Raw genomic sequence first — 23256 nt, forward strand, 5'->3', positions numbered from 1 at the left:
GCCTCATCAGCTTTAGGGAGCTCAAGGGTTTGGCAGCGGTTCAGTCAGCTGTTTTCTCCCTGTGAGACAGAGACAAACCGCAGTGGAGCCCAAGCTGTCATGGCCTTTCCAGACACTGAGCCTCTCCACATCACAAGTCTGCGGGTGAAGGGTAAGACAAGCACTAGAGAGTATCCTCATTGCTGCAGCCCCTCCCCCTCGGGGACAGCCCACACTCCTCCTAGTGCTGGGCCACAGTCCCCTGGGAAGGCAGGGGGCTGTGCCCAGACCCCTGGGGCAGCACAGCAAATGTGCATCAGCGGCTTCTGGCTGCTCTGGCAGGCTGATGCTGTGGGGAACAACCACAGCCCCCTGGGGACGGCTGTGCCCAAAAGCCAGTGCCCTACGGTCCTATGCCAGGACCTCACCACTTTGTTCACCACCCCATCAAGGTTCTTCAAAGGCAAATGTGTCTGCTGGACAAGTCCTCCACTTCTAGCAAAGTGTTATTAGTTGCAGAGGTGTCAGCACGGCCCCGGGGCAGCCAGCCCTGCTCTGAGGCTGCAGTTCTGGAGAGAGGGGCCCACACAATGTGAGGGGCACAATCCTTCCCACTGCGAGTTCAGCAGATATGGAAGGAGTGTTTTCCCTCACTGCATATCACAAGTCTTTCCTGCTTAGGGATCATGGCCTGTGGTATATAGTGGGGCACCACTGAAGCCCACCCCAAGCTGTAAATAGCGGGTTCCCTCCTGGCTGCAAGGTTTGAAAGACTTTCAAGACCATTCTTCCGCCTGTCTCTCACCTGGATTCTGTTAATATTCGTCACTTTATTCTTGCGGTAGTGGGGCAAATTTCCATGAACTAGGGTTACCTCTGCCCCAGTATTGAGCAGAGCCATAACCTGCTGCATATTGTGCTGGCTCCACAGTGTTACAAGCAGAACATAAGGGCTCTGTTCATCCCCTGTCCTGCTCCCTGTCACCATGCTGAAGAGGGAATGTCCCTTCCCAGGTTTGTTTCCAGAGAAGGGGGGATGCCACCCCATGTGTCCCCTACCCAAAGGCATCACCCTGCCAGTTCCTGCCCAGAATCCTTTGAGCTGTTGCGCCTGCATCTCACATCAGATCACTGCTTCAGCTGCAAACATCCCCGTGTCCACTTCAAGCACAGCAGTACCAACCAAATACAGCACGGATTTTCCTTGCCTTTTCCTTCCTCCACCCTGTGTTTCTTGACATAAGGTAACACTTTGGGTGGGCTGGGACGTTCAGCTAATTCCTCCTCCCTTTCCCAATTCACCAGGAAAACCATCCAGGCCAAGTGTCTTGTGATGGCACCCACAGCTGTGCCCAGGGCCAGCCAGGCATTCAGTCTGTCTCTTCTTCCCTATCCTTTCTCTACAAAGGCATTTCCTCTCCTGTGAGGACAGGCTGAGAGAGCTGGGGCTGTTCAGCCTGGAGAAGAGAAGGCTCTGACTTTCTAGTGGCCTTCCAGCACCTAAAGGGGTCTGATAGGTAAGAAAAGAAGAAACATTTTAGCAGTGCCTGCTGTGACAAGACATGGGGTAACGGTTTATGGTTTTAAACTAGAAGGAGGTAGACTCAGACTAGATATAAAGGAGAAATCGTTTACAATGAGGGTGGTGAAACACTGGAACAGGTTGCCCGGAGAGGCACCCAGACTTTGTAAAGTATCATTTAAAATGTGATTTCTTAGATGAGACTAAGACTCTGAAGAAAGAGAAGGCAGTGGAGATGATCCCACATCCTTCAGCTGCTAGGAGCCCTAAGCTATGTGCTGTAAAATAGACAGCTCCAATCATGGCACAGCATGATCATCCCATGGTGGTCAGTCAAGCTGCTAGAGGAGTTTCATCAACAGAAACAGCTCTATTCATCATTTCTGCAGTCAAACAGAAGGGGAGTTCACATGAGAACTTCTTATTATGCTTTTAGACACAAGCAAGGACACCCGGGTGGTGCCACCACTGGCCTGGTGCAACAGCTGCTGACAGGCTCATTGGTTACAGTTGCCTGGCTGAGTTGGTCCTCTGGTGAAGGGACCAGTGCAGACTGACACAGCAGAGGCCAGGGCCTCCTCAGGTTCCATGGATCGCTAATGAAAGGGCAAGGAAGGTGGAGCAGCAGCTATGAGCTCTTCAAAGGGCTGTTCCTTGCCTTGCCATTCTTGTCATTCTACAAAAAAAGAACTTCCAGAGCTACACACCCCACTGCCTCTCACCCCAGTGGAGGTCCAGTTGTAGCAAGGAACACCCTTCCTCAAGAGCTCATGGGGCTGGTGTCCCCTCTAGACCTCCTTTCTTTCCAGGAATTTGTGTACAAAGCAAGGTCTGATGGTCGCTGGCAGCAAAGCAATAACGGATGAGTTCCTCAGCTGTAAGGGATGGTGCCAAAAGAGGAGTCACTGCAGAGTGTCCCAGCCTCCCATTGCTCTGTGGATGTAGAAGGGTCTCCTTGTGCCCTCAGCCCCTTTTACCCCAGAGCAACACTGTCCTCCCTTGGCAGCTTAGGGAGTGTCCACAGAGGGAAGGACCACACAGGGAGCACGCTCGAATGCAGCAGAATTTTAATGAGTCAAAAAAGTGGAAACAAAGTAATTTCAGGCGGAGGTCAGAAGGGTAGGAAACCCCAGAGCCAGGCAAGTGTCTGCAGTCGTGGACCAAGGAAAAGCTCCTGCATGATGTCCGTCTGCCTGCCCCATAGAGGGAGAGGAGCCACATGGTCCCCACCAGGCTGGCCTTGGTGTGACCCCACTGTCAAGGGAAACAGGAGCAAAGAAAGTAAACAGAAAAAAAAGATACAAAGTGATTCAGTTCTAGTGAAAACACATCCAAATGTTTGATCCTCTGCACGGCACCATGTTCTGCTTTCCCTAAGCCTTTTCCAGCATCTTTCTCAAGGGAGGTATCTTCTGCCATAGTAGCGTCTGGAAAAGCCAGAGAGGTCACAGCAGTCAGAGTTGATGGGCACTCCTTCACAGCTGAGGATGCTGCCAACAGCAGCGGAGGTGGAGGAGCCCACAACGGTGTTCTGTGGGAAGGAGCTGAGGATGGGGCCGGGCAGGGTCACCACCACGGGAGAGGGCTCGATGACAACGGTGGAGTCCTGGCAGCGCCTGACACAGGGCTCATTGCAGCTGTTGGCCAGCGGGGTGGGGCCACAGGGTCGCAATGGCAGGCAGCGGTCGTAGCAGGACATGTCTTGAGGATGGAGGTGCAGCTGACGGAGAATCGGGGAGGAAACAGAGCAGAAGGGTTGGTGAGGAGCAACCTGGTTACCCTGTCACAAAGGAGTTGAGGCCACTGCTGAGTGGGGAGATGGATGCTCAGCCAAGAGACAGACTTCATCACCCTGTGAATAGCAGCCTGGCCCAGAGAGGCTCTCTGCCAGTGTATAAACCAAAAGGCCCCTCAGCCACATCCCAGCCTCTCTCTAAGCAGACCTTCACCCCAGGTCAATCTGTCATGACAAGAAGATCCAAAGCAGAGGACAGGACAGAGCCAGTATCAGATGAGAGGTCTATTGAGGAGAGCGTTCACTTTGGAATAAGAGGAGAAGGGGCTTCCAGACTCACCTGATTCCGAAGGAGAAGGAGGCAAGAGAAGCGAGTGAGAGAGCAGGACCTTGGGCTGCCTTTTATACCTGCCCTTCCTTGCCGCAGGCCCACAGGCACCCTTGGCAGAGGTAACAATTTTCTGACAAGCTCATCTTGCGTGCAAAGCATCTCAGTTAATGATATGGACTGTGCTTTGGTTTCCAGCAGTGCTGCCCTCTCATTTCTACATTTGTGCCATGCCCATTCCCCAAATACAGTTTTCTTGTGAGCACTGGGATGAAAGGTCCCAGGGTTTCTAGGGCAGGAATGCAGCAGTGCTGGCAGAAGACTCAGCTCAAGGGCTGAATGGGTCTGCAGCAGCAAAGCGACATCAGGGTGGGTCCCTCTGTTGGGGCTGTTGGAAGTGCCCTTCCGAGGAAGAAGCCGAGCTGTCCTCAGCTGGCTGTGGTGGACTCCTGTGGCTGAGGATGTTCCATGACCTTCTCCTTCCCTCCCTCCTCAGCTCACCTCAATGGTCACTTGTTTCTCCTTGCCCAGGTGTATGCGTTGTGCTCCTAGGTTTTGATTGCCCAACCTGCCCAGCCCCTAAGGTTCCTCAGCAGTGTCCATGGCTCCTTGTGTTCCTATGTGCATTCTTGTCTTTTCTCTACTTGTAAGTAGCCTGAGTAATGTAGATGAACTTGGTAGTAAAAATTTTGTCTTGCACCAGAACATGATCCTGTGAAGCAGCCAGGAGAATGGGACAGAGGTGTCTCCAGAATGTGTACAGACTAATCAGAGAAATACATGTCCACTTCCTAAAGCAATGAGCCAGTTGCTGGGACTTCTTTAGGGGATTCAGGTGAATAGCTGACCAAATGCAGCACTGAGGAAACTGGAGTACACACCTCTGCAAGGACCTCTCCTGCAGTGTTCTGTCAGAGAACTCTTTCTGGATGGGGTTTGTGACCCCTTCCAAGCACTGGGCTTTAGAGCACGGGGAGGCATTCTGAATTGACCCAGGAGGTAACAGAGGGAGGTGGGAGCTCTAGAACGGAGGCTCAGCCCAGCCTGGGATGGCTGTGAGGTGGGTGAGGTGAGCTCATGGAGGAAGCGGTGGCTTCTCACTCCCTGTGATGCCCTGCTGCACTTACACTGTGCTGAGGAACCTCTGCAGGGTAGACGTTGTGGGAGGGAGGGGATGGATCTGTTTGCTCCCACTGAGGCCCTTTGAAAAGGCGCTTCACTTTTTCTGGAAAGCCCACCCCAGGGCTTGCTTCACTTCTTTGTTGGGGAGTGTGTCAATGAAGGAGTTCAACAAAGGAGTTACAACTCTGTGAAAGGTAGTAATTTCTTTTTTTTTTTTCAGATGCAGGGAGTTCTCAGCTGACAGCATGACATGCAGCAACATGATGGAGCTGTACCAGGCTGTGAGGACACTGAGATGGGCAGAGCCCATGAGCTGGTGAGGTTAATTGAGAGGGCTTTAAACTAAGCTCAAAGAGGGAAGGGAACCAGCCTCACTAGGGATGAGCCTAGGGCTGACGTGCCTAGATTGGGAGCAAAATCGACAGCTCAGCTCAAGTGCATTTACACCAATGCATGCAGCATGGGCAACAAGTACGAGGAGCTGGAAGCCATTGTGCAGCAGCATAGTTAACACTTAGTTGCCATCACAGAAACATGATAGGATGACTCTCATAACTGGAGTGCTGCAATAGGTGGCTACAAGCTCTTCAGAAGGGATAGGCCAGGAAGGAGAGGTGGTGGCTTGTCTCTATATGTCAGGGAGTGTTTTGAATGTGTGGAGCACAAAGGTGGTGATGGTAAGGTTGAATGCTTATGGGTAAGGATGAGGGGGAAGGCCAAGGAGGAAGATATCCTGCTGGGAGTCTGTTATAGACCCCCCAACCAGGATGAAGAGGCAGGAGAGGCATTCTGAAAAGGGCTGGCAGAAGTCTCATGATGGCTAGACTTTGTTCTCTTGGGGGACTTCAACTTACCAGACATCTGCTGGAAATACAAGACAGCAGAGAGGAAACAGTCCTGCAGGAGGTTCCTGCAGTGTATGGAAGATAAGTTCCTGACTCAGCTGGCGAGTGAGCCTCCCAGGGGAGGTGCCTCGCTCGATCTGCTGTTTACTAACAGAGAAGGGCTGGTGGGAGGTGTGGTGGTCGGAGGCCATCTTAGGCCCAGTGACCACAAAACGATAGTGTTTTCAGTCGTTGGAGAGGTAAGGAGAAGGGTCAGTAAAACCGCTACCATGGACTTCCAGAGAGGAGACTTCTGCCAGTTCAGGACACTGGCGGACAGAATCCCTTGGGAGGCATTCCTGTGCCAGGACAGACTCCTACCACCGTGAGCAGTTCTACAAGGAGCACGCAAAGATGCCTCAGGAGCCCATTCCTTACACACACTGGCACTAGCCCCAGTCCTGGACGGGTATCGTGGGGAACCTGAGGCAGCGTTGGTTCTATTCCCCAGCACCAGCTCTGCTGCCCAAAGGTGCCCACTGAGCATTCACATTCCAGGATTGCTTCTGACGGGGAGGCCTTCTGACTTTGGCATTCCTGCTGCCAGCCACTTGAACCCCTTCTGCATTTGGGCCCTCCGAAACTGCATGGCAGCTCATTCCGTGGTCACCAATTACCCCTGCTGAGCAGTTACAATTGGAACTTCCCCTTCGCTGCACACACAAATGCACGCACACGGGCACAACCACACACCTGAGTTTACACACACCCAGAGAGCGACTCATACTGAGTGTGCACTTATTAAGGGGAGCCCATGTGCGTACCAATGTGCAGAGCCACCTCCCACACCAACATGTATGCACTGATACTCAAACACACATGCTTACACAGGTGTATGCTTCTACACAAATTCATTTGCATGCAGATACACACAGATATGCTCCTCCACACAGATGGACGCACACAAGAGCACGCATCTACACACAGCTATGTCCACACAATTACTGATGTGCAGACCCGTCACACACATTCATGCTCTCCTGCGGGACGGCACATGCGTGTGCTAAAACACAGACAGATTCACGGACACAATTGCCCAAACACACCCACACAGAACACTTGTGCACACCCACGTGAGCATGTGTATTCCCAGAGGCACACGCATGCACGTGCAGGCACACACACGAGCACAGCCGGATGAACGTGCCCGTGAGCACGGTGATGCACACAGGCCATTGAGAACCAGGCCTCCCAACACCAGCTCTCAGCCCCTCTGGATGACTCTGGACAAGTCCTTCAGACTGTACAGTTAAGGCGATGAACCAGTCACTGGCCAGCCTCATCAGCTTTAGGGAGCTCAAGGGTTTGGCAGCGGTTCAGTCAGCTGTTTTCTCCCTGTGAGACAGAGACAAACCGCAGTGGAGCCCAAGCTGTCATGGCCTTTCCAGACACTGAGCCTCTCCACATCACAAGTCTGCGGGTGAAGGGTAAGACAAGCACTAGAGAGTATCCTCATTGCTGCAGCCCCTCCCCCTCGGGGACAGCCCACACTCCTCCTAGTGCTGGGCCACAGTCCCCTGGGAAGGCAGGGGGCTGTGCCCAGACCCCTGGGGCAGCACAGCAAATGTGCATCAGCGGCTTCTGGCTGCTCTGGCAGGCTGATGCTGTGGGGAGCAACCACAGCCCCCTGGGGACGGCTGTGCCCAAAAGCCAGTGCCCTACGGTCCTATGCCAGGACCTCACCACTTTGTTCACCACCCCATCAAGGTTCTTCAAAGGCAAATGTGTCTGCTGGACAAGTCCTCCACTTCTAGCAAAGTGTTATTAGTTGCAGAGGTGTCAGCACGGCCCCGGGGCAGCCAGCCCTGCTCTGAGGCTGCAGTTCTGGAGAGAGGGGCCCACACAATGTGAGGGGCACAATCCTTCCCACTGCGAGTTCAGCAGATATGGAAGGAGTGTTTTCCCTCACTGCATATCACAAGTCTTTCCTGCTTAGGGATCATGGCCTGTGGTATATAGTGGGGCACCACTGAAGCCCACCCCAAGCTGTAAATAGCGGGTTCCCTCCTGGCTGCAAGGTTTGAAAGACTTTCAAGACCATTCTTCCGCCTGTCTCTCACCTGGATTCTGTTAATATTCGTCACTTTATTCTTGCGGTAGTGGGGCAAATTTCCATGAACTAGGGTTACCTCTGCCCCAGTATTGAGCAGAGCCATAACCTGCTGCATATTGTGCTGGCTCCACAGTGTTACAAGCAGAACATATGGGGTCTGTTCATCCCCTGTCCTGCTCCCTGTCACCATGCTGAAGAGGGAATGTCCCTTCCCAGGTTTGTTTCCAGAGAAGGGGGGATGCCACCCCATGTGTCCCCTACCCAAAGGCATCACCCTGCCAGTTCCTGCCCAGAATCCTTTGAGCTGTTGCGCCTGCATCTCACATCAGATCACTGCTTCAGCTGCAAACATCCCCGTGTCCACTTCAAGCACAGCAGTACCAACCAAATACAGCACGGATTTTCCTTGCCTTTTCCTTCCTCCACCCTGTGTTTCTTGACATAAGGTAACACTTTGGGTGGGCTGGGACGTTCAGCTAATTCCTCCTCCCTTTCCCAATTCACCAGGAAAACCATCCAGGCCAAGTGTCTTGTGATGGCACCCACAGCTGTGCCCAGGGCCAGCCAGGCATTCAGTCTGTCTCTTCTTCCCTATCCTTTCTCTACAAAGGCATTTCCTTTCCTGTGAGGACAGGCTGAGAGAGCTGGGGCTGTTCAGCCTGGAGAAGAGAAGGCTCTGACTTTCTAGTGGCCTTCCAGCACCTAAAGGGGTCTGATAGGTAAGAAAAGAAGAAACATTTTAGCAGTGCCTGCTGTGACAAGACATGGGGTAACGGTTTATGGTTTTAAACTAGAAGGAGGTAGACTCAGAGTAGATATAAAGGAGAAATCGTTTACAATGAGGGTGGTGAAACACTGGAACAGGTTGCCCGGAGAGGCACCCAGACTTTGTAAAGTATCATTTAAAATGTGATTTCTTAGATGAGACTAAGACTCTGAAGAAAGAGAAGGCAGTGGAGATGATCCCACATCCTTCAGCTGCTAGGAGCCCTAAGCTATGTGCTGTAAAATAGACAGCTCCAATCATGGCACAGCATGATCATCCCATGGTGGTCAGTCAAGCTGCTAGAGGAGTTTCATCAACAGAAACAGCTCTATTCATCATTTCTGCAGTCAAACAGAAGGGGAGTTCACATGAGAACTTCTTATTATGCTTTTAGACACAAGCAAGGACACCCGGGTGGTGCCACCACTGGCCTGGTGCAACAGCTGCTGACAGGCTCATTGGTTACAGTTGCCTGGCTGAGTTGGTCCTCTGGTGAAGGGACCAGTGCAGACTGACACAGCAGAGGCCAGGGCCTCCTCAGGTTCCATGGATCGCTAATGAAAGGGCAAGGAAGGTGGAGCAGCAGCTATGAGCTCTTCAAAGGGCTGTTCCTTGCCTTGCCATTCTTGTCATTCTACAAAAAAAGAACTTCCAGAGCTACACACCCCACTGCCTCTCACCCCAGTGGAGGTCCAGTTGTAGCAAGGAACACCCTTCCTCAAGAGCTCATGGGGCTGGTGTCCCCTCTAGACCTCCTTTCTTTCCAGGAATTTGTGTACAAAGCAAGGTCTGATGGTCGCTGGCAGCAAAGCAATAACGGATGAGTTCCTCAGCTGTAAGGGATGGTGCCAAAAGAGGAGTCACTGCAGAGTGTCCCAGCCTCCCATTGCTCTGTGGATGTAGAAGGGTCTCCTTGTGCCCTCAGCCCCTTTTACCCCAGAGCAACACTGTCCTCCCTTGGCAGCTTAGGGAGTGTCCACAGAGGGAAGGACCACACAGGGAGCACGCTCGAATGCAGCAGAATTTTAATGAGTCAAAAAAGTGGAAACAAAGTAATTTCAGGCGGAGGTCAGAAGGGTAGGAAACCCCAGAGCCAGGCAAGTGTCTGCAGTCGTGGACCAAGGAAAAGCTCCTGCATGATGTCCGTCTGCCTGCCCCATAGAGGGAGAGGAGCCACATGGTCCCCACCAGGCTGGCCTTGGTGTGACCCCACTGTCAAGGGAAACAGGAGCAAAGAAAGTAAACAGAAAAAAAAGATACAAAGTGATTCAGTTCTAGTGAAAACACATCCAAATGTTTGATCCTCTGCACGGCACCATGTTCTGCTTTCCCTAAGCCTTTTCCAGCATCTTTCTCAAGGGAGGTATCTTCTGCCATAGTAGCGTCTGGAAAAGCCAGAGAGGTCACAGCAGTCAGAGTTGATGGGCACTCCTTCACAGCTGAGGATGCTGCCAACAGCAGCGGAGGTGGAGGAGCCCACAACGGTGTTCTGTGGGAAGGAGCTGAGGATGGGGCCGGGCAGGGTCACCACCACGGGAGAGGGCTCGATGACAACGGTGGAGTCCTGGCAGCGCCTGACACAGGGCTCATTGCAGCTGTTGGCCAGCGGGGTGGGGCCACAGGGTCGCAATGGCAGGCAGCGGTCGTAGCAGGACATGTCTTGAGGATGGAGGTGCAGCTGACGGAGAATCGGGGAGGAAACAGAGCAGAAGGGTTGGTGAGGAGCAACCTGGTTACCCTGTCACAAAGGAGTTGAGGCCACTGCTGAGTGGGGAGATGGATGCTCAGCCAAGAGACAGACTTCATCACCCTGTGAATAGCAGCCTGGCCCAGAGAGGCTCTCTGCCAGTGTATAAACCAAAGGCCCCTCAGCCACATCCCAGCCTCTCTCTAAGCAGACCTTCACCCTTGGTCAATCTGTCACGAAATGAAGATCCAAAGCCCAGCACAGGACAGAGCCAGTATCAGATGAGAGGTCTGTTGAGGAGAGCGTTCACATTTTAAGAGGAGGAGAAGGGGCTTCAGACTCACCTGGTTCCCAAGGAGAAGGAGGCAAGAGAAGCGAGTGAGAGAGCAGGACCTTGGGTTGCCTTTTATACCTGCCCTTCCTTGCCGCAGGCCCACAGGCACCCTTGGCAGAGGTAACAATTTTCTGACAAGCTCATCTTGCGTGCAAAGCATCTCAGTTAATGATATGGACTGTGCTTTGGTTTCCAGCAGTGCTGCCTTCTCATTTCCACATTTGTGCCATGCCCGTTCCCCAAATACAGTTTTCTTGTGAGCACTGGGATGAAAGGTCCCAGGGTTTCTAGGGCAGGAATGCAGCAGTGCTGGCAGAAGACTCAGCTCAAGGGCTGAATGGGTCTGCAGCAGCAAAGCGACATCAGGGTGGGTCCCTCTGTTGGGGCTGTTGGAAGTGCCCTTCCGAGGAAGAAGCCGAGCTGTCCTCAGCTGGCTGTGGTGGACTCCTGTGGCTGAGGATGTTCCATGACCTTCTCCTTCCCTCCCTCCTCAGCTCACCTCAATGGTCACTTGTTTCTCCTTGCCCAGGTGTATGCGTTGTGCTCCTAGGTTTTGATTGCCCAACCTGCCCAGCCCCTAAGGTTCCTCAGCAGTGTCCATGGCTCCTTGTGTTCCTATGTGCATTCTTGTCTTTTCTCTACTTGTAAGTAGCCTGAGTAATGTAGATGAACTTGGTAGTAAAAATTTTGTCTTGCACCAGAACATGATCCTGTGAAGCAGCCAGGAGAATGGGACAGAGGTGTCTCCAGAATGTGTACAGACTAATCAGAGAAATACATGTCCACTTCCTAAAGCAATGAGCCAGTTGCTGGGACTTCTTTAGGGGATTCAGGTGAATAGCTGACCAAATGCAGCACTGAGGAAACTGGAGTACACACCTCTGCAAGGACCTCTCCTGCAGTGTTCTGTCAGAGAACTCTTTCTGGATGGGGTTTGTGACCCCTTCCAAGCACTGGGCTTTAGAGCACGGGGAGGCATTCTGAATTGACCCAGGAGGTAACAGAGGGAGGTGGGAGCTCTAGAACGGAGGCTCAGCCCAGCCTGGGATGGCTGTGAGGTGGGTGAGGTGAGCTCATGGAGGAAGCGGTGGCTTCTCACTCCCTGTGATGCCCTGCTGCACTTACACTGTGCTGAGGAACCTCTGCAGGGTAGACGTTGTGGGAGGGAGGGGATGGATCTGTTTGCTCCCACTGAGGCCCTTTGAAAAGGCGCTTCACTTTTTCTGGAAAGCCCACCCCAGGGCTTGCTTCACTTCTTTGTTGGGGAGTGTGTCAATGAAGGAGTTCAACAAAGGAGTTACAACTCTGTGAAAGGTAGTAATTTCTTTTTTTTTTTTCAGATGCAGGGAGTTCTCAGCTGACAGCATGACATGCAGCAACATGATGGAGCTGTACCAGGCTGTGAGGACACTGAGATGGGCAGAGCCCATGAGCTGGTGAGGTTAATTGAGAGGGCTTTAAACTAAGCTCAAAGAGGGAAGGGAACCAGCCTCACTAGGGATGAGCCTAGGGCTGACGTGCCTAGATTGGGAGCAAAATCGACAGCTCAGCTCAAGTGCATTTACACCAATGCATGCAGCATGGGCAACAAGTACGAGGAGCTGGAAGCCATTGTGCAGCAGCATAGTTAACACTTAGTTGCCATCACAGAAACATGATAGGATGACTCTCATAACTGGAGTGCTGCAATAGGTGGCTACAAGCTCTTCAGAAGGGATAGGCCAGGAAGGAGAGGTGGTGGCTTGTCTCTATATGTCAGGGAGTGTTTTGAATGTGTGGAGCACAAAGGTGGTGATGGTAAGGTTGAATGCTTATGGGTAAGGATGAGGGGGAAGGCCAAGGAGGAAGATATCCTGCTGGGAGTCTGTTATAGACCCCCCAACCAGGATGAAGAGGCAGGAGAGGCATTCTGAAAAGGGCTGGCAGAAGTCTCATGATGGCTAGACTTTGTTCTCTTGGGGGACTTCAACTTACCAGACATCTGCTGGAAATACAAGACAGCAGAGAGGAAACAGTCCTGCAGGAGGTTCCTGCAGTGTATGGAAGATAAGTTCCTGACTCAGCTGGCGAGTGAGCCTCCCAGGGGAGGTGCCTCGCTCGATCTGCTGTTTACTAACAGAGAAGGGCTGGTGGGAGGTGTGGTGGTCGGAGGCCATCTTAGGCCCAGTGACCACAAAACGATAGTGTTTTCAGTCGTTGGAGAGGTAAGGAGAAGGGTCAGTAAAACCGCTACCATGGACTTCCAGAGAGGAGACTTCTGCCAGTTCAGGACACTGGCGGACAGAATCCCTTGGGAGGCATTCCTGTGCCAGGACAGACTCCTACCACCGTGAGCAGTTCTACAAGGAGCACGCAAAGATGCCTCAGGAGCCCATTCCTTACACACACTGGCACTAGCCCCAGTCCTGGACGGGTATCGTGGGGAACCTGAGGCAGCGTTGGTTCTATTCCCCAGCACCAGCTCTGCTGCCCAAAGGTGCCCACTGAGCATTCACATTCCAGGATTGCTTCTGACGGGGAGGCCTTCTGACTTTGGCATTCCTGCTGCCAGCCACTTGAACCCCTTCTGCATTTGGGCCCTCCGAAACTGCATGGCAGCTCATTCCGTGGTCACCAATTACCCCTGCTGAGCAGTTACAATTGGAACTTCCCCTTCGCTGCACACACAAATGCACGCACACGGGCACAACCACACACCTGAGTTTACACACACCCAGAGAGCGACTCATACTGAGTGTGCACTTATTAAGGGGAGCCCATGTGCGTACCAATGTGCAGAGCCACCTCCCACACCAACATGTATGCACTGATACTCAAACACACATGCTTACACAGGTGTATGCTTCTACACAAATTCATTTGCATGCAGATACACACAGATATGCTCCTCCACACAGATGGACGCACACAAGAGCACGCATCTACACACAGCTATGTCCACACAATTACTGATGTGCAGACCCGTCACACACATTCATGCTCTCCTGCGGGACGGCACATGCGTGTGCTAAAACACAGACAGATTCACGGACACAATTGCCCAAACACACCCACACAGAACACTTGTGCACACCCACGTGAGCATGTGTATTCCCAGAGGCACACGCATGCACGTGCAGGCACACACACGAGCACAGCCGGATGAACGTGCCCGTGAGCACGGTGATGCACACAGGCCATTGAGAACCAGGCCTCCCAACACCAGCTCTCAGCCCCTCTGGATGACTCTGGACAAGTCCTTCAGACTGTACAGTTAAGGCGATGAACCAGTCACTGGCCAGCCTCATCAGCTTTAGGGAGCTCAAGGGTTTGGCAGCGGTTCAGTCAGCTGTTTTCTCCCTGTGAGACAGAGACAAACCGCAGTGGAGCCCAAGCTGTCATGGCCTTTCCAGACACTGAGCCTCTCCACATCACAAGTCTGCGGGTGAAGGGTAAGACAAGCACTAGAGAGTATCCTCATTGCTGCAGCCCCTCCCCCTCGGGGACAGCCCACACTCCTCCTAGTGCTGGGCCACAGTCCCCTGGGAAGGCAGGGGGCTGTGCCCAGACCCCTGGGGCAGCACAGCAAATGTGCATCAGCGGCTTCTGGCTGCTCTGGCAGGCTGATGCTGTGGGGAGCAACCACAGCCCCCTGGGGACGGCTGTGCCCAAAAGCCAGTGCCCTACGGTCCTATGCCAGGACCTCACCACTTTGTTCACCACCCCATCAAGGTTCTTCAAAGGCAAATGTGTCTGCTGGACAAGTCCTCCACTTCTAGCAAAGTGTTATTAGTTGCAGAGGTGTCAGCACGGCCCCGGGGCAGCCAGCCCTGCTCTGAGGCTGCAGTTCTGGAGAGAGGGGCCCACACAATGTGAGGGGCACAATCCTTCCCACTGCGAGTTCAGCAGATATGGAAGGAGTGTTTTCCCTCACTGCATATCACAAGTCTTTCCTGCTTAGGGATCATGGCCTGTGGTATATAGTGGGGCACCACTGAAGCCCACCCCAAGCTGTAAATAGCGGGTTCCCTCCTGGCTGCAAGGTTTGAAAGACTTTCAAGACCATTCTTCCGCCTGTCTCTCACCTGGATTCTGTTAATATTCGTCACTTTATTCTTGCGGTAGTGGGGCAAATTTCCATGAACTAGGGTTACCTCTGCCCCAGTATTGAGCAGAGCCATAACCTGCTGCATATTGTGCTGGCTCCACAGTGTTACAAGCAGAACATAAGGGCTCTGCTCATCCCCTGTCCTGCTCCCTGTCACCATGCTGAAGAGGGAATGTCCCTTCCCAGGTTTGTTTCCAGAGAAGGGGGGATGCCACCCCATGTGTCCCCTACCCAAAGGCATCACCCTGCCAGTTCCTGCCCAGAATCCTTTGAGCTGTTGCGCCTGCATCTCACATCAGATCACTGCTTCAGCTGCAAACATCCCCGTGTCCACTTCAAGCACAGCAGTACCAACCAAATACAGCACGGATTTTCCTTGCCTTTTCCTTCCTCCACCCTGTGTTTCTTGACATAAGGTAACACTTTGGGTGGGCTGGGACATTCAGCTAATTCCTCCTCCCTTTCCCAATTCACCAGGAAAACCATCCAGGCCAAGTGTCTTGTGATGGCACCCACAGCTGTGCCCAGGGCCAGCCAGGCATTCAGTCTGTCTCTTCTTCCCTATCCTTTCTCTACAAAGGCATTTCCTCTCCTGTGAGGACAGGCTGAGAGAGCTGGGGCTGTTCAGCCTGGAGAAGAGAAGGCTCTGACTTTCTAGTGGCCTTCCAGCACCTAAAGGGGTCTGATAGGTAAGAAAAGAAGAAACATTTTAGCAGTGCCTGCTGTGACAAGACATGGGGTAACGGTTTATGGTTTTAAACTAGAAGGAGGTAGACTCAGACTAGATATAAAGGAGAAATCGTTTACAATGAGGGTGGTGAAACACTGGAACAGGTTGCCCGGAGAGGCACCCAGACTTTGTAAAGTATCATTTAAAATGTGATTTCTTAGATGAGACTAAGACTCTGAAGAAAGAGAAGGCAGTGGAGATGATCCCACATCCTTCAGCTGCTAGGAGCCCTAAGCTATGTGCTGTAAAATAGACAGCTCCAATCATGGCACAGCATGATCATCCCATGGTGGTCAGTCAAGCTGCTAGAGGAGTTTCATCAACAGAAACAGCTCTATTCATCATTTCTGCAGTCAAACAGAAAGGGAGTTCACATGAGAACTTCTTATTATGCTTTTAGACACAAGCAAGGACACCCGGGTGGTGCCACCACTGGCCTGGTGCAACAGCTGCTGACAGGCTCATTGGTTACAGTTGCCTGGCTGAGTTGGTCCTCTGGTGAAGGGACCAGTGCAGACTGACACAGCAGAGGCCAGGGCCTCCTCAGGTTCCATGGATCACCAATGAAAGGGCAAGGAAGGTGGAGCAGCAGCTATGAGCTCTTCAAAGGGCTGTTCCTTGCCTTGCCATTCTTGTCATTCTACAAAAAAAGAACTTCCAGAGCTACACACCCCACTGCCTCTCACCCCAGTGGAGGTCCAGTTGTAGCAAGGAACACCCTTCCTCAAGAGCTCATGGGGCTGGTGTCCCCTCTAGACCTCCTTTCTTTCCAGGAATTTGTGTACAAAGCAAGGTCTGATGGTCGCTGGCAGCAAAGCAATAACGGATGAGTTCCTCAGCTGTAAGGGATGGTGCCAAAAGAGGAGTCACTGCAGAGTGTCCCAGCCTCCCATTGCTCTGTGGATGTAGAAGGGTCTCCTTGTGCCCTCAGCCCCTTTTACCCCAGAGCAACACTGTCCTCCCTTGGCAGCCTAGGGAGTGTCCACAGAGGGAAGGACCACACAGGGAGCACGCTCGAATGCAGCAGAATTTTAATGAGTCAAAAAAGTGGAAACAAAGTAATTTCAGGCGGAGGTCAGAAGGGTAGGAAACCCCAGAGCCAGGCAAGTGTCTGCAGTCGTGGACCAAGGAAAAGCTCCTGCATGATGTCCGTCTGCCTGCCCCATAGAGGGAGAGGAGCCACATGGTCCCCACCAGGCTGGCCTTGGTGTGACCCCACTGTCAAGGGAAACAGGAGCAAAGAAAGTAAACAGAAAAAAAAGATACAAAGTGATTCAGTTCTAGTGAAAACACATCCAAACGTTTGATCCTCTGCACGGCACCATGTTCTGCTTTCCCTAAGCCTTTTCCAGCATCTTTCTCAAGGGAGGTATCTTCTGCCATAGTAGCGTCTGGAAAAGCCAGAGAGGTCACAGCAGTCAGAGTTGATGGGCACTCCTTCACAGCTGAGGATGCTGCCAACAGCAGCGGAGGTGGAGGAGCCCACAACGGTGTTCTGTGGGAAGGAGCTGAGGATGGGGCCGGGCAGGGTCACCACCACGGGAGAGGGCTCGATGACAACGGTGGAGTCCTGGCAGCGCCTGACACAGGGCTCATTGCAGCTGTTGGCCAGCGGGGTGGGGCCACAGGGTCGCAATGGCAGGCAGCGGTCGTAGCAGGACATGTCTTGAGGATGGAGGTGCAGCTGACGGAGAATCGGGGAGGAAACAGAGCAGAAGGGTTGGTGAGGAGCAGCCTGCTTACCCTGTCACAAAGGAGTTGAGGCCACTGCTGAGTGGGGAGATGGAGACTCAGCCAAGAGACAGACTTCATCACCCTGTGAATAGCAGCCTGGCCCAGAGAGGCTCTCTGCCAGTGTATAAACCAAAAGGCCCCTCAGCCACATCCCAGCCTCTCTCTAAGCAGACCTTCACCCTTGGTCAATCTGTCACGAAATGAAGATCCAAAGCCCAGCACAGGACAGAGCCAGTATCAGATGAGAGGTCTGTTGAGGAGAGCGTTCACATTTTAAGAGGAGGAGAAGGGGCTTCAGACTCACCTGGTTCCCAAGGAGAAGGAGGCAAGAGAAGCGAGTGAGAGAGCAGGACCTTGGGTTGCCTTTTATACCTGCCCTTCCTTGCCGCAGGCCCACAGGCACCCTTGGCAGAGGTAACAATTTTCTGACAAGCTCATCTTGCGTGCAAAGCATCTCAGTTAATGATATGGACTGTGCTTTGGTTTCCAGCAGTGCTGCCCTCTCATTTCTACATTTGTGCCATGCCCGTTCCCCAAATACAGTTTTCTTGTGAGCACTGGGATGAAAGGTCCCAGGGTTTCTAGGGCAGGAATGCAGCAGTGCTGGCAGAAGACTCAGCTCAAGGGCTGAATGGGTCTGCAGCAGCAAAGCGACATCAGGGTGGGTCCCTCTGTTGGGGCTGTTGGAAGTGCCCTTCCGAGGAAGAAGCCGAGCTGTCCTCAGCTGGCTGTGGTGGACTCCTGTGGCTGAGGATGTTCCATGACCTTCTCCTTCCCTCCCTCCTCAGCTCACCTCAATGGTCACTTGTTTCTCCTTGCCCAGGTGTATGCGTTGTGCTCCTAGGTTTTGATTGCCCAACCTGCCCAGCCCCTAAGGTTCCTCAGCAGTGTCCATGGCTCCTTGTGTTCCTATGTGCATTCTTGTCTTTTCTCTACTTGTAAGTAGCCTGAGTAATGTAGATGAACTTGGTAGTAAAAATTTTGTCTTGCACCAGAACATGATCCTGTGAAGCAGCCAGGAGAATGGGACAGAGGTGTCTCCAGAATGTGTACAGACTAATCAGAGAAATACATGTCCACTTCCTAAAGCAATGAGCCAGTTGCTGGGACTTCTTTAGGGGATTCAGGTGAATAGCTGACCAAATGCAGCACTGAGGAAACTGGAGTACACACCTCTGCAAGGACCTCTCCTGCAGTGTTCTGTCAGAGAACTCTTTCTGGATGGGGTTTGTGACCCCTTCCAAGCACTGGGCTTTAGAGCACGGGGAGGCATTCTGAATTGACCCAGGAGGTAACAGAGGGAGGTGGGAGCTCTAGAACGGAGGCTCAGCCCAGCCTGGGATGGCTGTGAGGTGGGTGAGGTGAGCTCATGGAGGAAGCGGTGGCTTCTCACTCCCTGTGATGCCCTGCTGCACTTACACTGTGCTGAGGAACCTCTGCAGGGTAGACGTTGTGGGAGGGAGGGGATGGATCTGTTTGCTCCCACTGAGGCCCTTTGAAAAGGCGCTTCACTTTTTCTGGAAAGCCCACCCCAGGGCTTGCTTCACTTCTTTGTTGGGGAGTGTGTCAATGAAGGAGTTCAACAAAGGAGTTACAACTCTGTGAAAGGTAGTAATTTCTTTTTTTTTTTTCAGATGCAGGGAGTTCTCAGCTGACAGCATGACATGCAGCAACATGATGGAGCTGTACCAGGCTGTGAGGACACTGAGATGGGCAGAGCCCATGAGCTGGTGAGGTTAATTGAGAGGGCTTTAAACTAAGCTCAAAGAGGGAAGGGAACCAGCCTCACTAGGGATGAGCCTAGGGCTGACGTGCCTAGATTGGGAGCAAAATCGACAGCTCAGCTCAAGTGCATTTACACCAATGCATGCAGCATGGGCAACAAGTACGAGGAGCTGGAAGCCATTGTGCAGCAGCATAGTTAACACTTAGTTGCCATCACAGAAACATGATAGGATGACTCTCATAACTGGAGTGCTGCAATAGGTGGCTACAAGCTCTTCAGAAGGGATAGGCCAGGAAGGAGAGGTGGTGGCTTGTCTCTATATGTCAGGGAGTGTTTTGAATGTGTGGAGCACAAAGGTGGTGATGGTAAGGTTGAATGCTTATGGGTAAGGATGAGGGGGAAGGCCAAGGAGGAAGATATCCTGCTGGGAGTCTGTTATAGACCCCCCAACCAGGATGAAGAGGCAGGAGAGGCATTCTGAAAAGGGCTGGCAGAAGTCTCATGATGGCTAGACTTTGTTCTCTTGGGGGACTTCAACTTACCAGACATCTGCTGGAAATACAAGACAGCAGAGAGGAAACAGTCCTGCAGGAGGTTCCTGCAGTGTATGGAAGATAAGTTCCTGACTCAGCTGGCGAGTGAGCCTCCCAGGGGAGGTGCCTCGCTCGATCTGCTGTTTACTAACAGAGAAGGGCTGGTGGGAGGTGTGGTGGTCGGAGGCCATCTTAGGCCCAGTGACCACAAAACGATAGTGTTTTCAGTCGTTGGAGAGGTAAGGAGAAGGGTCAGTAAAACCGCTACCATGGACTTCCAGAGAGGAGACTTCTGCCAGTTCAGGACACTGGCGGACAGAATCCCTTGGGAGGCATTCCTGTGCCAGGACAGACTCCTACCACCGTGAGCAGTTCTACAAGGAGCACGCAAAGATGCCTCAGGAGCCCATTCCTTACACACACTGGCACTAGCCCCAGTCCTGGACGGGTATCGTGGGGAACCTGAGGCAGCGTTGGTTCTATTCCCCAGCACCAGGTCTGCTGCCCAAAGGTGCCCACTGAGCATTCACATTCCAGGATTGCTTCTGACGGGGAGGCCTTCTGACTTTGGCATTCCTGCTGCCAGCCACTTGAACCCCTTCTGCATTTGGGCCCTCCGAAACTGCATGGCAGCTCATTCCGTGGTCACCAATTACCCCTGCTGAGCAGTTACAATTGGAACTTCCCCTTCGCTGCACACACAAATGCACGCACACGGGCACAACCACACACCTGAGTTTACACACACCCAGAGAGCGACTCATACTGAGTGTGCACTTATTAAGGGGAGCCCATGTGCGTACCAATGTGCAGAGCCACCTCCCACACCAACATGTATGCACTGATACTCAAACACACATGCTTACACAGGTGTATGCTTCTACACAAATTCATTTGCATGCAGATACACACAGATATGCTCCTCCACACAGATGGACGCACACAAGAGCACGCATCTACACACAGCTATGTCCACACAATTACTGATGTGCAGACCCGTCACACACATTCATGCTCTCCTGCGGGACGGCACATGCGTGTGCTAAAACACAGACAGATTCACGGACACAATTGCCCAAACACACCCACACAGAACACTTGTGCACACCCACGTGAGCATGTGTATTCCCAGAGGCACACGCATGCACGTGCAGGCACACACACGAGCACAGCCGGATGAACGTGCCCGTGAGCACGGTGATGCACACAGGCCATTGAGAACCAGGCCTCCCAACACCAGCTCTCAGCCCCTCTGGATGACTCTGGACAAGTCCTTCAGACTGTACAGTTAAGGCGATGAACCAGTCACTGGCCAGCCTCATCAGCTTTAGGGAGCTCAAGGGTTTGGCAGCGGTTCAGTCAGCTGTTTTCTCCCTGTGAGACAGAGACAAACCGCAGTGGAGCCCAAGCTGTCATGGCCTTTCCAGACACTGAGCCTCTCCACATCACAAGTCTGCGGGTGAAGGGTAAGACAAGCACTAGAGAGTATCCTCATTGCTGCAGCCCCTCCCCCTCGGGGACAGCCCACACTCCTCCTAGTGCTGGGCCACAGTCCCCTGGGAAGGCAGGGGGCTGTGCCCAGACCCCTGGGGCAGCACAGCAAATGTGCATCAGCGGCTTCTGGCTGCTCTGGCAGGCTGATGCTGTGGGGAGCAACCACAGCCCCCTGGGGACGGCTGTGCCCAAAAGCCAGTGCCCTACGGTCCTATGCCAGGACCTCACCACTTTGTTCACCACCCCATCAAGGTTCTTCAAAGGCAAATGTGTCTGCTGGACAAGTCCTCCACTTCTAGCAAAGTGTTATTAGTTGCAGAGGTGTCAGCACGGCCCCGGGGCAGCCAGCCCTGCTCTGAGGCTGCAGTTCTGGAGAGAGGGGCCCACACAATGTGAGGGGCACAATCCTTCCCACTGCGAGTTCAGCAGATATGGAAGGAGTGTTTTCCCTCACTGCATATCACAAGTCTTTCCTGCTTAGGGATCATGGCCTGTGGTATATAGTGGGGCACCACTGAAGCCCACCCCAAGCTGTAAATAGCGGGTTCCCTCCTGGCTGCAAGGTTTGAAAGACTTTCAAGACCATTCTTCCGCCTGTCTCTCACCTGGATTCTGTTAATATTCGTCACTTTATTCTTGCGGTAGTGGGGCAAATTTCCATGAACTAGGGTTACCTCTGCCCCAGTATTGAGCAGAGCCATAACCTGCTGCATATTGTGCTGGCTCCACAGTGTTACAAGCAGAACATAAGGGCTCTGTTCATCCCCTGTCCTGCTCCCTGTCACCATGCTGAAGAGGGAATGTCCCTTCCCAGGTTTGTTTCCAGAGAAGGGGGGATGCCACCCCATGTGTCCCCTACCCAAAGGCATCACCCTGCCAGTTCCTGCCCAGAATCCTTTGAGCTGTTGCGCCTGCATCTCACATCAGATCACTGCTTCAGCTGCAAACATCCCCGTGTCCACTTCAAGCACAGCAGTACCAACCAAATACAGCACGGATTTTCCTTGCCTTTTCCTTCCTCCACCCTGTGTTTCTTGACATAAGGTAACACTTTGGGTGGGCTGGGACATTCAGCTAATTCCTCCTCCCTTTCCCAATTCACCAGGAAAACCATCCAGGCCAAGTGTCTTGTGATGGCACCCACAGCTGTGCCCAGGGCCAGCCAGGCATTCAGTCTGTCTCTTCTTCCCTATCCTTTCTCTACAAAGGCATTTCCTCTCCTGTGAGGACAGGCTGAGAGAGCTGGGGCTGTTCAGCCTGGAGAAGAGAAGGCTCTGACTTTCTAGTGGCCTTCCAGCACCTAAAGGGGTCTGATAGGTAAGAAAAGAAGAAACATTTTAGCAGTGCCTGCTGTGACAAGACATGGGGTAACGGTTTATGGTTTTAAACTAGAAGGAGGTAGACTCAGACTAGATATAAAGGAGAAATCGTTTACAATGAGGGTGGTGAAACACTGGAACAGGTTGCCCGGAGAGGCACCCAGACTTTGTAAAGTATCATTTAAAATGTGATTTCTTAGATGAGACTAAGACTCTGAAGAAAGAGAAGGCAGTGGAGATGATCCCACATCCTTCAGCTGCTAGGAGCCCTAAGCTATGTGCTGTAAAATAGACAGCTCCAATCATGGCACAGCATGATCATCCCATGGTGGTCAGTCAAGCTGCTAGAGGAGTTTCATCAACAGAAACAGCTCTATTCATCATTTCTGCAGTCAAACAGAAAGGGAGTTCACATGAGAACTTCTTATTATGCTTTTAGACACAAGCAAGGACACCCGGGTGGTGCCACCACTGGCCTGGTGCAACAGCTGCTGACAGGCTCATTGGTTACAGTTGCCTGGCTGAGTTGGTCCTCTGGTGAAGGGACCAGTGCAGACTGACACAGCAGAGGCCAGGGCCTCCTCAGGTTCCATGGATCACCAATGAAAGGGCAAGGAAGGTGGAGCAGCAGCTATGAGCTATTCAAAGGGCTGTTCCTTGCCTTGCCATTCTTGTCATTCTACAAAAAAAGAACTTCCAGAGCTACACACCCCACTGCCTCTCACCCCAGTGGAGGTCCAGTTGTAGCAAGGAACACCCTTCCTCAAGAGCTCATGGGGCTGGTGTCCCCTCTAGACCTCCTTTCTTTCCAGGAATTTGTGTACAAAGCAAGGTCTGATGGTCGCTGGCAGCAAAGCAATAACGGATGAGTTCCTCAGCTGTAAGGGATGGTGCCAAAAGAGGAGTCACTGCAGAGTGTCCCAGCCTCCCATTGCTCTGTGGATGTAGAAGGGTCTCCTTGTGCCCTCAGCCCCTTTTACCCCAGAGCAACACTGTCCTCCCTTGGCAGCTTAGGGAGTGTCCACAGAGGGAAGGACCACACAGGGAGCACGCTCGAATGCAGCAGAATTTTAATGAGTCAAAAAAGTGGAAACAAAGTAATTTCAGGCGGAGGTCAGAAGGGTAGGAAACCCCAGAGCCAGGCAAGTGTCTGCAGTCGTGGACCAAGGAAAAGCTCCTGCATGATGTCCGTCTGCCTGCCCCATAGAGGGAGAGGAGCCACA

General features: G+C 52.6%; 3 protein-coding genes across 3 annotated transcripts; all 3 read right to left on the reverse strand.

Moving 5' to 3' along the window:
- Positions 1 to 2681: 2681 nt before the first annotated feature.
- Positions 2682 to 3726, reverse strand: LOC147597822 (feather beta keratin-like). Its single transcript, XM_086766463.1, has 2 exons — positions 3577 to 3726; positions 2682 to 3221 (listed from the first exon to the last, which is right to left on the reverse strand). Exons 1-2 carry the CDS (start codon positions 3724 to 3726, stop codon positions 2898 to 2900), a joined length of 474 nt encoding a protein of 157 aa, XP_086622589.1. The 3' UTR covers positions 2682 to 2897.
- Positions 3727 to 9527: 5801 nt separating this feature from the next.
- On the reverse strand, positions 9528 to 10570 carry LOC147597823 (feather beta keratin-like). The gene is made up of 2 exons (XM_086766464.1): positions 10421 to 10570; positions 9528 to 10067 (listed from the first exon to the last, which is right to left on the reverse strand). Exons 1-2 carry the CDS (start codon positions 10568 to 10570, stop codon positions 9744 to 9746), a joined length of 474 nt encoding a protein of 157 aa, XP_086622590.1. The 3' UTR covers positions 9528 to 9743.
- Positions 10571 to 16371: 5801 nt separating this feature from the next.
- LOC147597824 (feather beta keratin-like) lies at positions 16372 to 17415 on the reverse strand. The gene is made up of 2 exons (XM_086766465.1): positions 17266 to 17415; positions 16372 to 16911 (listed from the first exon to the last, which is right to left on the reverse strand). The coding sequence occupies exons 1-2, from the start codon at positions 17413 to 17415 to the stop codon at positions 16588 to 16590; spliced, it is 474 nt and encodes a 157-aa protein (XP_086622591.1). The 3' UTR covers positions 16372 to 16587.
- Between the last annotated feature and the right edge of the window lie 5841 nt (positions 17416 to 23256).

This window comes from Chlamydotis macqueenii, chromosome 25 (genome assembly GCF_036417535.1).
Source record: "Chlamydotis macqueenii isolate bChlMac1 chromosome 25, bChlMac1.mat, whole genome shotgun sequence".
Lineage (NCBI taxonomy): Eukaryota > Metazoa > Chordata > Aves > Otidiformes > Otididae > Chlamydotis > Chlamydotis macqueenii.

What these genes read in the sequence shown, in the direction of transcription:
- LOC147597823 (XM_086766464.1), bottom strand. Translation starts at nt 10,570, where the DNA reads ATGCTTTGCACGCAAGATGAGCTTGTCAGAAAATTGTTACCTCTGCCA. An exon ending in TCCTTCTCCTTGGGAACCAG is followed by an intron (nt 10,068 to 10,420) that starts GTGAGTCTGAAG and finishes ATTCTCCGTCAG; the next exon opens with CTGCACCTCCATCCTCAAGA.
- LOC147597822 (XM_086766463.1), bottom strand. Translation starts at nt 3,726, where the DNA reads ATGCTTTGCACGCAAGATGAGCTTGTCAGAAAATTGTTACCTCTGCCA. An exon ending in TCCTTCTCCTTCGGAATCAG is followed by an intron (nt 3,222 to 3,576) that starts GTGAGTCTGGAA and finishes ATTCTCCGTCAG; the next exon opens with CTGCACCTCCATCCTCAAGA.
- LOC147597824 (XM_086766465.1), bottom strand. Translation starts at nt 17,415, where the DNA reads ATGCTTTGCACGCAAGATGAGCTTGTCAGAAAATTGTTACCTCTGCCA. An exon ending in TCCTTCTCCTTGGGAACCAG is followed by an intron (nt 16,912 to 17,265) that starts GTGAGTCTGAAG and finishes ATTCTCCGTCAG; the next exon opens with CTGCACCTCCATCCTCAAGA.